This window comes from Streptopelia decaocto (genome assembly GCF_964273445.1).
Source record: "Streptopelia decaocto genome assembly, contig: HAP1_SCAFFOLD_430, whole genome shotgun sequence".
NCBI lineage: Eukaryota > Metazoa > Chordata > Aves > Columbiformes > Columbidae > Streptopelia > Streptopelia decaocto.
Window position 1 is genome coordinate 23,767 of NW_028116501.1, and position 12,732 is coordinate 36,498.

Here is a 12,732-nt window from a genome sequence, read left to right on the forward strand (position 1 = left end):
GCTCATTTTGGGTCGGGATTTGGGTCATTTTTGGGTGTTTTGGCGCATTTTGGGTCAGGATTTGGGTCATTTTTGGGTGTTTTGGGTCAATTTGGTTCGGGATTTGGGTCATTTTGTGGGTATTTTGGCTCATTTTTTGGGTGTTTTGGGTCATTTTTGGCCGTTTTGGTTCATTTTTGGGGTCAGATTTGGGTCACTTTGGGTGTTTTGGCTCATTTTGGGTCGGGATTTGGGTCATTTTTGGGTGTTTTGGGTCATTTTGGGTCTGGATTTGAGTCATTTTTGGGGTATTTTGGGTCGGGATTTGAGTCATTTTTGGGGTGTTTTGGCTCATTTTGGGTCAGGATTTGGGTCATTTTTTGGGTGTTATGGGTCATTTTGGGTCAGGATTTGGGGCATTTTTTGGGTGTTTTGGGTCATTTTGGGTCAGGATTTGGGTCATTTTTGGGGTGTTTTGGCGCATTTTGGGTCAGGATTTGGGTCATTTTTGGGTGTTTTGGGTCATTTCGGGTCAGGATTTGGGTCATTTTGCGGGTGTTTTGGCTCATTTTTTGGGTGTTTTGGGTCATTTTTGGCCATTTTGGTTCATTTTTGGGGTCGGATTTGGGTCACTTTTGGGTGTTTTGGGTCATTTTGGGTCAGGATTCGGGTCGTTTTTGGGTGTTTTGGCTCATTTTTGAGGTGTTTTGGGTCATTTTGGGGTGTTTTGGGTCATTTTTGGCCATTTTGGCTCATTTTGGGGGTCAGATTTGAGTCATTTTTGGGGTGTTTTGGCTCATTTTGGGTCAGGATTGGGGGGGGGGAGGGGTGTGTGATGTCCCCTCGCGGCCGCCAGGGGGCGCGGGTGCGCACGGGAAAGGGAGGGGAGGGGGGAGGGGGCGTGGTCTCCTCCGTCACATCCGGTCCGGTGGCCCCGCCCCCCGGCGCTCTCTCCGGGCGCTCCCGGTTCGGCTCCCCCCGCCCCCCCCACGAGGTGATTCGGGGTCCCCCCGCCCCTCCCCCCCCCCGGGACCCGGATGCTGGGGGGGGGGGAGGGGGTCCCCAAAAACGACACGTGACCCGCGCAGCCCAGAAAGGGGCGGGGGGGGGGGGGGGAGGGGAACCGCCGGGTGACCCAAAAAGTTGGGGGGGGGGGGGCAAAAATGGTCGGAAAAGCCCCTTGGGACCCCCAAAATCAGCCCATTTTCCCCTCCCCCCCCCCCAGGACCCCCCTCCCCCCCGGATCTGGGGGTCACGATGCAGGAAAACTACGAGAACGTCATTTCCCTGGGTAAGAGATTCGGGGGGTTTGGGGCATTTTGGGCCGATTTGGGGCATTTTGGGCATTTTAGGTCATTTTGGGGGGGATTTAGGTCATTTCGGGGGGGGATTCGGGTCATTTTGGGGTCCCGGGTGGTGCCTCAGTTTCCCCTCCCGCTGGGAGTCACCGTCTCGTTTTTGCCCAAATCCGGACTTTTTCACCCCAAAACCGTCGCCTTTTTTTGGGGGGAAATGATGCAAATGTGTCCGTTTTAGCCGAGGAAATCGCCATCAGTTGGCCCCGAATCGCCGCCTTCGCCGAATCGCAGCGCCGGCGCCCGGCACCCGGTGAGCGGGGGGGGGGGGGCCCCTTTTGGGGCGAATTCCGGCGCTTTTGGGCAACTCCGAAAAGCCGGCGAATTCCTTCACTTTGGGCCAATTTCTGCGGGTTTGGGGGGAACAGCCTGGAATTGGGGGACCCCCCCCTCCCTCCCAACCCAAATTGGGGCGAATGCGCCAATTTTGGTGAACCCCAAAACTGGGGGAATTGCTCCGCAAAATGGGGCGAAATCCGCCGGTTTTGGGACCCCCCCCCCAAATTTGGGTGAATTTCAGCAGATTTTGGGACTCCCCAAATTTGGGTGAATTTCAGTGGATTTTGGGACACCCTGAAATCTTTGGGACCCCCCAAATTTGGGTGAAATTCAGTGGATATTGGGACCCCCAAATTTGGGTGAAAATCAGTGGATTTTGGGACACCCCTAAATCTTTGAGACCCCCCCCCCCCCCAAATTTGGGTGAAATTCAGTGGATTTTGGGACGCCCCGAAATCTTTGGGACCCCCCAAATTTGGGTGAAATTCAGTGGATTTTGGGCTGCCCTGAAATCTTTGGGACCCCCCAAATTTGGGTGAATTTCAGCAGATTTTGGGACCCCCCCCAAATTTGGGCAAATCCATTATTTTTTGGGGGGGGGGACCCTCAAATCCCCTCCCATTCCTCCCAAAATATGTGAAACCCCCCAATTTGGGCGAATCCATTATTTTTAGGGGGACACCCCAAATTGCCTCCAATCCCTTCCAATTTATGATTAAAACCCCCAAATCCGCTCCGATTAACCCCAAAATTTTGCAAACACCCCCCCCCAAAATTTGAGCAAATCCATTATTTGGGGGGGGGGCTCGGATCCCTCGCGCAGTTTGTGACCCCCTCCCCCCCCAATTTGGTTTGACCCCCCCCCCCCCCCCCCCATTTGTTGTTGCAGAGGCCGCGGTGGAGCCGGGACCCGCGGAGCCGCCGGGAGACGCCGGGGGGGGCGTGGCCGCGGCGGGGGGCGTGGCCGCGGCGGGGGGCGTGGCCGCGGCGGGGGGCGGGGCCCCGGAGCTGCGGCGCCAGCTGGGGCGCCTCCTGCAGGCCGCCGGCCGGCGCCGCGTGGAGCTGATGCTGCGGGAGCTGCTGCGGGAGCCGGAGGCGGCGAAGGAGCCCGGGGACGCAGGTCTGGGGTGATCTGGGGTGATTTGGGCTGATTGGGGTTGATTTGGGGTAATTTCGGGTGATCTGGGTTGATTTGGGGTGAATGGGGGGATTCAGAAGGATTTGGGCTGATTTGGGTGACGTGGGTTGATTCGCGTGATTTGAGGGGATTTGGGGTCATTCCGGGTGATCTGGTGTGATTTGGGGCGATTGTGGCGATTTGGGGTGGTTTGGGTGATCTGGGGTGATTCGGGTAGTTTGGGGTGATTGGGTGATTTGGGGTATTTGTGGTGATTCGGGGCAATTTGGGGTGATTTGAGGTGACTGGGATGATTTGGGGTGATTGGGTTGACTGTGGTGCCCGTGGTGACCCGGTGCCGTGTCTCCGGTTCCAGGCTCCGGGCCGGACTCGGCGCCCCCTGCAGCATCGGCCCCGGGCGGCCCATCCCCCCCCGCGCCCGACGCGGCGTCCCCGGCGTCCCCGGCGCCGCGCGGCGGCTGCTCCGAGTGCTCCCGGCGCCCCCCGGCGCCGCCGCGCCGCTGCCGCCCGTGCGCCCGGCGCCGCCGCCGCGACCCCCCCGCCGCCGACAAGCCGCACCGCTGCGGCGACTGCGGCAAAGGCTTCAGCCGCGGCTCCAACCTGGCGCAGCACCGGCGCATCCACACGGGCGAGCGGCCGCACCGCTGCGGCGACTGCGGCAAGGGCTTCATCCAGAAGTCGGACCTGGAGCGGCACCGGCGCGTGCACACGGGCGAGCGGCCGTACCCCTGCGCCGACTGCGGCAAGCGCTTCAGCGTCAGCTCCCACCTCGACCGGCACCGGCGCGTCCACGCCGGGCCCGGCCCCCCCGCGCCGCCGCGGCCGCGCGCGCCGGCGCCCCCGGCGCCCCACGGCTGCCCCGACTGCGGCAAGAGCTTCGCGCAGCGCGCGGCGCTGGCCAAGCACCGCAAGACGCACGCGGGCGAGCGGCCGCACCGCTGCGGCGACTGCGGCAAGAGCTTCAGCCGCGGCTCCAACCTCACCCAGCACCGGCGCATCCACACGGGCGAGCGGCCGCACCGCTGCGGCGACTGCGGCAAGGGCTTCATCCAGAAGTCGGACCTGGAGCGGCACCGGCGCGTGCACACGGGCGAGCGGCCGTACCCCTGCGCCGACTGCGGCAAGCGCTTCAGCGTCAGCTCCCACCTCGACCGGCACCGCAAGGTCCACGCGGCGCAGGCGGCGGCGCCGCGCTGCCCCGAGCACGTCGCCGGCTTCCTGCCGGCGCCCCGGCGCGGGCGGCTGTTCCGCTGCGGCCCCGGCGCCGCCGCGGCCAAGGCGGCGCCGAAGCGCGACGGGAAGAGCCGGGCGGCGCGCGAGCCGTGCGCCGACTGCGGCCGCGAGACGGCGCCGGGCGCCGCCGAGAAGCCGTTCGAGTGCGGCGAGTGCGGCAAGAGCTTCGGGCAGCGCTCGGCGCTGGTGAAGCACCGGCGCATCCACAGCGGCGAGAAGCCGTTCGCCTGCGCCGACTGCGGCAAGGGGTTCATCCAGAAGTCCGACCTGACGATCCACCGGCGCATGCACACCGGGGAGAAGCCGTACCGCTGCGGCGACTGCGGCAAGTGCTTCAGCGTGTCGTCCAACCTGATCACGCACCGGCGCACGCACCTGGGCGAGAAGCCGTACCGCTGCGGCGAGTGCGGCAAGAGCTTCATCCAGCGCTCGGAACTCACCATCCACCAGCGCGTGCACACGGGCGAGAAGCCGTACCGCTGCGCGCAGTGCGGGAAGAGCTTCAGCCGCAGCTCCCACCTCAACCGGCACCGCCGCACCCACGGCGCCGCCGGCCCCGCCCCCTCGGCGCCGCTGGCCACGCCCCCCGGCCAATCGCTGGCGCCGCTGGAGCTGCCCTGGCCCCTCCCCTTCGCCGCGCGGCCCCTCCCCCCGGGGCCGCTGGCGCCCAACTGAGCGGGACGGGCGGGGGAGGAGCCAAGGGGCGCTGGCCACGCCCCCCGGGCCCGCGGCCAATGGGCGTCGAGCTCACACAGCCAATGGGAGGCGACCCCAAGACCCAACTGGGGTTGGTGTCAAAGACCCAACCTTGGGTCTTCCCACCTCGGTGGGTAATTAATGACCTTGTTAATTAGGGCATGGGGATGTCACCCTCATTCGGTGGCTCCGCCCTCATCCACCCTCCCCGGGCCCTCGGCCAATGGGCGTCGAGCTCACACAGCCAATCAGAGGCGACCCCAAGACCCAACTGGGGTTGGTATCAAGACCCAGCGTTGGTTCTTCTCACCTCGGTGGGTAATTAATGACCTTGTTAATTAGGGGAGGGGCCATTCTCACTAATTAGGGGGTGGGGAGGTTCCCCTCTTGGCTCCGCCCCCTCCCGGTCTGCCCGGCCCCTCCCCCAACACCCCATTTTGGGGGCAGCTCCTCCCACAGCCAATCAGCCTCGGCAGCTAATTAACGATTAATTAAGGGCCAGGGGAATCATTTCAACCCCCATTCGTGTTCTGAATTTCCCTCTTTTTGACGTTTTGGGGGGTCGGGGTCCCTGGGGAAATGGGGCGTTTTGGGGGGTTTTTGTTACTTTCGTGGTTTGTATTTCGGGTTCAATGAATAAAATCGGGCGCCAAGAAACGTGCCAAAAAACGACCGTTTTGGACCAAAATGGGGGTTTCTTTGATCCCGACGCCCGAGCGGGGGAGGGGGGGGGTGGAAATTGGGGTGAAAAGGCACAAAACGGGAGTTAAAGAAATTACGGAATTATGGAATAGCCGAAAATCCCGGGAAATAACGGCAAAGTCAGTCAAATCGGGACAAGAAACGATCAATAAACAGTGAGTCAAATAAATACGGCTTTAAATAAATTAATCCAATAAATAATGAATCAAATAAATAATGCATCCAATAAACAATCAGTGGATCCAATGAATAATGGATCCAATGAATAATGGATCCAATGAATAATCAATGGTTCCAATAAATAACCAATGGATCCAATAAATAACCAATGGATCCAATAAATAATGGCAATAACCAATGGATCCAATAACCAATGGATCCAATAAATAATGGATCCAATGAATAATCAATGGTTCCAATAAATAATCAATGGATCCAATAATCAATGGTTCCAATAATCAATGGATCCAATAACCAATGGATCCAATAAATAACCAATGGATCCAATAAATAATGGATCCAATGAATAATCAATGGTTCCAATAAATAATCAATGGATCCAATAATCAATGGTTCCAATAATCAATGGATCCAATAACCAATGGATCCAATAACCAATGGATCCAATAAATAACCAATGGATCCAATAAATAATGGATCCAATGAATAATCAATGGTTCCAATAAATAATCAATGGATCCAATAATCAATGGTTCCAATAATCAATGGATCCAATAAATAACCAATGGATCCAATAAATAACCAATGGATCCAATAAATAACCAATGGATTCAATAAATAATCAATGGATCCAACAAATAATGGATCCAATAACTAATCAATGGATCCAATAAATAACCAATGGATCCCATAACCAACGGATCCCATAAATAACGGAGCAGCACGTTAATTAACGAAGGAACCGATGAGGTAGCGGCGCCGGCGGAGCCCCCGAAATCGCGGGAATTGGCCCCAAAATGTCACAGCAGGCGAAGGGGGCGGCCCCAGGGGGTCTCGGTGTCCCCACCGTGTCTCTGGTGTCCCCAGGGGGCGTCCGGTGCCACCACAGGTGTCCCCAGGGGTGGCTCTGGTGTCCCCAGGGACGATTCCGGTGTCCCCAGGGGTCTCTGGTGTCCCCACTGGTGACTCTGTGGTCACTGTGGGTGTCGCTGGTGTCCCCAGGGGGGTGTCCGGTGCCACCACAGGTGTCCCCATGGCCATTTGCAGCATCCCCGGGGTGTCCCTGGTGTCACCGCTGGTGTCTCTGGTGTCCCCAGGGGGCGTCCGGTGCCACCACAGGTGTCCCCAGGGGTGGCTCTGGTGTCCCCAGGGACGATTCCGGTGTCCCCAGGGGTCTCTGGTGTCCCCACTGGTGACTCAGGTGTCACTGTGGGTGTTGCTGGTGTCCCCAGGGGTGTCCCCACGGACATTTCCAGTGTCCCCAGAGGTGTCTGTGGTGTCCCCAGGGGTGACTCTGGTGTCACCGTCGTGTTTCCGGTGTCCCCACTGGTGTCTCCGGTGTCCCCAGGGGGGTGTCGGGTGTCCCCATGGACGATTCCGGTGTCCCCAGGGGTGTTTCTGGTGTCACCGTCGTGTCTCCGGTGTCACCGCTGGTGTCTCCGGTGTCCCCAGGGGGGTGTCCAGTGTCCCCATGGCCGTCTCAGGTGCCAGCACAGGTGCATCTGGTGTCCCCGCGGGGGTGTCGGGTGTCCCCAGGTCTGTCCCCGGTGTCCCCAGGTCTGTCCCCGGTGTCCCCAGGTCTGTCCCCAGGTCTGTCCCCAGGTCTGTCCCCGGTGTCCCCAGGTCTGTCCCCAGGTCTGTCCCCAGGTCTGTCCCCGGCGTCCCCGCGTCCGTCCCCTCGGCGGGGGCGCTGTACACCTGCGCACTCACCACCAGCAGCAGCAGCACCAGCAGCCGCTTGGCCGCGCTCGGCTCGTCCGGGGGGGGCGCCCGGCGCACCTGGGGAACCGGGAGAGAACCGGGAGAGAACCGGGTGAGAACCGGGAGAGAACCGGGAGAGAACCGGGAGAGAACCGGGTGAGAACCGGGAGAGAACCGGAAGAGAACGGGGAGAGAACGGGGTGAGAACCGGAGTGAGAACGGGGTGAGAACGGGGTGAGAACGGGGTGAGAACGGGGTGAGAACCGGGAGAGAACCGGGGAGAGAACCGGGGAGAGAACGGGGTGGGAACCGGGAGAGAACGGGGTGAGAACCGGAGTGAGAACCGGGGTGAGAACTGGAGTGAGAACTGGAGCGAGAACCGGAGTGAGAACCGGAGTGAGAACCGGAGTGAGAACCGGGGTGAGAACCGGGGTGAGAACCGGGGTGAGAACTGGAGTGAGAACTGGAGCGAGAACCGGAGTGAGAACCGGAGTGAGAACCGGGGTGAGAACCGGGGTGAGAACCGGGGTGAGAACCGGGAGGGAACCGGGAGAGAACTGGAGTGAGAACCGGGGTGAGAACTGGAGTGAGAACTGGAGTGAGAACCGGGGTGAGAACTGGAGTGAGAACTGGAGTGAGAACCGGGAGAGAACCGGAGCGAGAACCGGAGTGAGAACGGGGTGAGAACCGGGGTGAGAACGGGGTGAGAACCGGGGTTGGGGAAAGTCACCCCCCTGGGGGGGTTGAACCATCCTGGGGGGGGTAAGTGGGGAACTGGGGGAGGGGGGAACAAACCACCTGGTGGGGGGGGAACGGGGTGAGAACTGGGGGTTTGGGAAAGTCACCCCCTGGGCAGAATGAACCATCCGGGGGATGGGGGGGGTGGGGGTGGAATGAACCACCCTGGGGAGGGTGGGGGGGGGGGAACCACCATGGGGGGGAATGGAGAATAAGCCATCTGGGGTGGGGGGATGAACCACCCTGGGCGGGGGGGGACACGAACGAACCACCCTGGGGAGGGGGAAGGAACCACCCTGGCGGCAGAGGGGGGGGAAGGAACCCCCCGGGGGGTAAATAATCCACCCGGGGGTAATTCTGCCCCCCGGGGGAAATTCCGCGCTCCGGGGGGGGTGAGTCAGGCGGGGGGAGGGGAAGTGACTCACCCCCCCCACACAAACAGCTCCGGGAAACGGGGGGGACCCGGGAGTGCGGGAAAGGGACCCAGGAGTGCCCCAGGGACCCAGGAGGGCGGGAGGGACCCAGGAGTGCCCCAGGGACCCAGGAGGGCGGGAAAGGGACCCAGGAGTGCCCCAGGGACCCAGGAGTGCCCCAGGGACCCAGGAGTGCCCCAGGGACCCAGGAGTGCCCCAGGGACCCAGGAGTGCCCCAGGGACCCAGGAGTGCCCCAGGGACCCAGGAGGGCGGGAAAGGGGACCCAGGAGGGCGGGAAAGGGACCCAGGAGTGCCCCAGGGACCCAGGAGGGCGGGAAAGGGACCCAGGCGTGCCCCAGGGACCCAGGCGTTCGGAGGGACCCAGGCGTTCGGGAGGGACCCAGGCGTTCGGGAGGGACCCAGGCGTTCGGGAGGGACCCAGGCGTTCGGGAGGGACCCAGGAGTGCCCCAGGGACCCAGGCGTGCGGGAAAGGGGACCCAGGAGTTCCCCAGGGACCCAGGAGTTCCCCAGGGACCCAGGCGTGCCCCAGGGACCCAGGCGTGCCCCAGGGACCCAGGCGTTCGGGAGGGACCCAGGAGTGCCCCAGGGACCCAGGAGTTCCCCAGGGACCCCGGCGTCCGGAGGGACCCCGGCGGCCGGCACTCACCACGGGCGGGTAGAGGACGCGGCGCTGGCGGCGCCGGGGCCGGGAGGGGCCGCGGGGCCCCGCGGGCGGCTCGAACGTGAAGTAGCGCGGGGGGGCGGGGGCGGGGCCCGGGCCGCGCCGGGGGGGCCGCTCGGGGGGCCCCCAGCCCCGCGGGGCCCGTTCCGGGGGTCCCCAGCCCGGACACGCCCCCGTTGTCGCCGCCGTCGCCGCCGCCGCGATCGTCACCGTCATAGCGGCGCGAAAATGGCGGCGGTGGCGCCGGGCGGGGGTTTATATAGAGGCGGGTGTGGCCACGCCCACTTCCGGTGGAGGCCGCGCCCGTGGGTGACTCTCACTGGCTGGCTGCCGCCGAGGGGCGTGGCCTCGCGGGGAGGGCACGCCCACCCGGCCGGGGTGCGCTGGGGGTATAGGGGGATATAGGTGCTGCCTATAGGGGGACACGGGGGGGTATTTGGAGCCCTAGTGGGGCCCATAAAGGTCTATAGGAGCTATAGGGGTCTCTAATGGTCTATAGGGGGCTGGATGGGGTGATCGGGGGGTGTATAGGGGGCTATAGGGGATGGACAGGGGGGCTATAGGTTGCCCCCAGTGAACAGAGGGGTCTATAGTGCCCTATAGGGGGCTGGAGGGGTGTTTTGGGCACCATAGGGGGTCCATGGGGGTCTATAGGGGTCCTATAGGGACGGGAGGTTTGCTGGGCATTCACCTCCTGCCCCACACACCCCATAGCCCCCTATAGATCCCCTATAGATCCCCTATAGATCCCCCCCCTTCCCCACGCGCATCACGTAACCGGGTTTTCCCGCGTTGCGCAACCGGACGCCTGGGTCCCCTATGGGGGGGGGAGGGGGCGGAGCTTGGGCCACCCGGACGCCTGGGTTCCTCGGGGCTGAGTCACGGGGGGCGCTGACGTCATTCCCAAGGCGGGGGGGAGGAGCAGAGAGGACCCAGGCGTCCGGGAGGGACCCAGGAGTTCGGGAGGGACCCAGGCGTTCGGGAGGGGACCCAGGCGTCCGGGAGGGACCCAGGCGTTCGGGAGGGACCCAGGCGTCCGGGAGGGACCCAGGCGTTCGGGAGGGACCCAGGCGTTCGGGAGGGGACCCAGGCGTTCGGGAGGGACCCAGGCGTTCGGGAGGGGACCCAGGCGTTCGGGAGGGGACCCAGGCGTCCGGGTGCCCTGGCACAGACCAGAAAGACACAAACGACCCCAAAAATCCGATCTATTAATGTAAAAAAACCACAAAAACTCCGGTTCTGCCCCAAATATTTACAGCCCCGCCCCCCCCCCCCCCCCCCGCCCCGTGGTTAATGAGCAATTAACAACCCCCGCTAATGAGGAATGGGGGGGGTTGGGTGGGGAGATGGGGCACCCAGGGGTCACCCATAGGTCTGGGGGGTCCCATAGATCGGGGGGGCCCACAGATTGGGGGGCACCCAGTGATCTTGGGGCTCCCATAGATCTGGGGGTGTCCCATAGGTCTGGGGGGTCCCATAGGTCTGGGGGGGTCTAGAAGTACAGGGGGTGCCCATAGATTGGGGGGCACCCAGTGATCTTGGGGGGTCCCATAGGTCTGGGGGGGGGTCCCATAGGTTGGGGGGAGGTGCCAGGAGTCTGGGGGACCCCCCACAGGTCTGGGGGGGTCCCAGGGGCACCCATAGGCCTGGGGGGTCCCATAGATCAGGGGGTAGCACCCAGTGATCTTGGGGGGTCCCATAGGTTGGGGGGGGTCCCATAGGTTGGGGGGAGGTCCCAGGGGTCTGGGGGAGCACCCATAGGTCTGGGGGGTCCCACAGATTGGGGGGTCCCATAGATTGGGGGGCACCCAGTGATCTTGGGGAGCACCCATAGGTCTGGGGGGGGGGTCCCATAGGTCTGGGGGGGTCCCATAGGTCTGGGGGGTCCCATAGGTCTGGGGGGGGTCCCATAGGTCTGGGGGGTCCCACAGATTGGGGGACACCCAGTGATCTTGGGGAGCACCCATAGGTCTGGGGGGGGTCCCATAGGTCTGGGGGGTCCCATAGGTCGGGGGGGGTCCCATAGGTCTGGGGGGTCCCATAGGTCTGGGGTGTCCCATAGGTCTGGGGGGGGTCCCATAGGTCTGGGGTGTCCCATAGGTCTGGGGGGGGTCCCATAGGTCTGGGGGGTCCCATAGGTCTGGGGGGGGTCCCATAGGTCTGGGGGGTCCCATAGGTCTGGGGGGTCCCATAGGTCTGGGGGGGGTCCCATAGGTCTGGGGGGTCCCATAGGTCTGGGGGGGGTCCCATAGGTCTGGGGGGTCCCATAGGTCTGGGGGGTCCCATAGGTCTGGGGGGGGTCCCATAGGTCGGGGGGGGGTCCCATAGGTCGGGGGGGGTCCCATAGGTCTGGGGGGGGTCCCATAGGTCTGGGGGGTCCCATAGGTCTGGGGGGTCCCATAGGTCGGGGGGGGGTCCCATAGGTCTGGGGGGGGTCCCATAGGTCGGGGGGGGTCCCATAGGTCGGGGGGGTCCCATAGGTCTGGGGGGTCCCATAGGTCGGGGGGCTGTCCCATAGGTCTGGGGGGGTCCCAGAGGTCTGGGGGGGGTCCCATAGGTCGGGGGGGTCCCATAGGTCTGGGGGGGGTCCCATAGGTCTGGGGGGTCCCATAGGTCTGGGGGGTCCCATAGGTCGGGGGGGGGTCCCATAGGTCTGGGGGGGGTCCCATAGGTCGGGGGGGGTCCCATAGGTCGGGGGGGTCCCATAGGTCTGGGGGTTCCCATAGGTCGGGGGGCTGTCCCATAGGTCTGGGGGGGTCCCATAGGTCTGGGGGGTCCCAGAGGTCTGGGGGGTCCCATAGGTCGGGGGGGGTCCCATAGGTCGGGGGGGTCCCATAGGTCTGGGGGGTCCCATAGGTCGGGGGGGTCCCAGGGCCCGGGGGCGCCCGGAGGGCTCCCCCAGCTCCGGGGTCCCCGTCAGTAGCGTTGGGTGTTTCCGGTGACGAGGGGGAGGGGGAGGCCGAAGGTGGCGCCGTGGGATGAGGACGGGGAGGAGGGGGATGATGGTGATGACGATGACGATGGTGATGGTGACGATGGTGATGGTGACGATGACGATGGTGAGGAAGGCTCAGCCCGGGTGCTGGCACAGGCTCCGGTGCAGGGTCGATGATGACGATGATGGTGATGAAGGCTCAGGCTCATCGCGGTGCCGGCACAGGCTCCGGTGCAGGGTCGATGATGATGATGGTGATGATGATGATGATGATGAAGGCTCAGGCTCGTCGCGGTGCCGGCACAGGCTCCGGTGCAGGCTGCCGAAGTCGGGCCGCGCGGGATGATGGTGATGATGATGATGATCATGACGATGATGATGATGATGATGATGAAGGCTCATCGCGGTGCCGGCACAGGCTCCGGTGCAGGCTGCCGAAGTCGGGCCGCGCGGGATGATGGTGATGATGATGATGATGATCATGACGATGATGATGATGGTGATGATGATGATGATGATGATGATCATGACGATGATGATGATGATGATGATGATGATGATGGTGATGAAGGCTCGTCGCGGTGCCGGCACAGGCTCCGGTGCAGGCTGCCGAAGTCGGGCCGCGCGGGATGATGGTGATGATGATCATGATGATCATGACGATGATGATGATGATGATGATGGTGATGATGATGATGA

The 12,732-nt window shown here is 63.1% G+C and overlaps 2 protein-coding genes across 2 annotated transcripts; one reads left to right on the forward strand and one right to left on the reverse strand.

Annotated features, from left to right (window-relative positions):
• Positions 1-915: 915 nt before the first annotated feature.
• Positions 916-4,789, forward strand: LOC309452174 (uncharacterized protein). The gene is made up of 5 exons (XM_082076845.1): positions 916-973; positions 1,205-1,270; positions 1,516-1,587; positions 2,503-2,733; positions 3,107-4,789. Exons 2-5 carry the CDS (start codon positions 1,237-1,239, stop codon positions 4,657-4,659), a joined length of 1,890 nt encoding a protein of 629 aa, XP_081932971.1. The 5' UTR covers positions 916-973; positions 1,205-1,236; the 3' UTR covers positions 4,660-4,789.
• A 753-nt stretch (positions 4,790-5,542) lies between these two features.
• On the reverse strand, positions 5,543-9,339 carry IER3 (immediate early response 3). The gene is made up of 2 exons (XM_082076850.1): positions 9,084-9,339; positions 5,543-7,341 (listed from the first exon to the last, which is right to left on the reverse strand). Exons 1-2 carry the CDS (start codon positions 9,312-9,314, stop codon positions 6,967-6,969), a joined length of 606 nt encoding a protein of 201 aa, XP_081932976.1. The 5' UTR covers positions 9,315-9,339; the 3' UTR covers positions 5,543-6,966.
• Between the last annotated feature and the right edge of the window lie 3,393 nt (positions 9,340-12,732).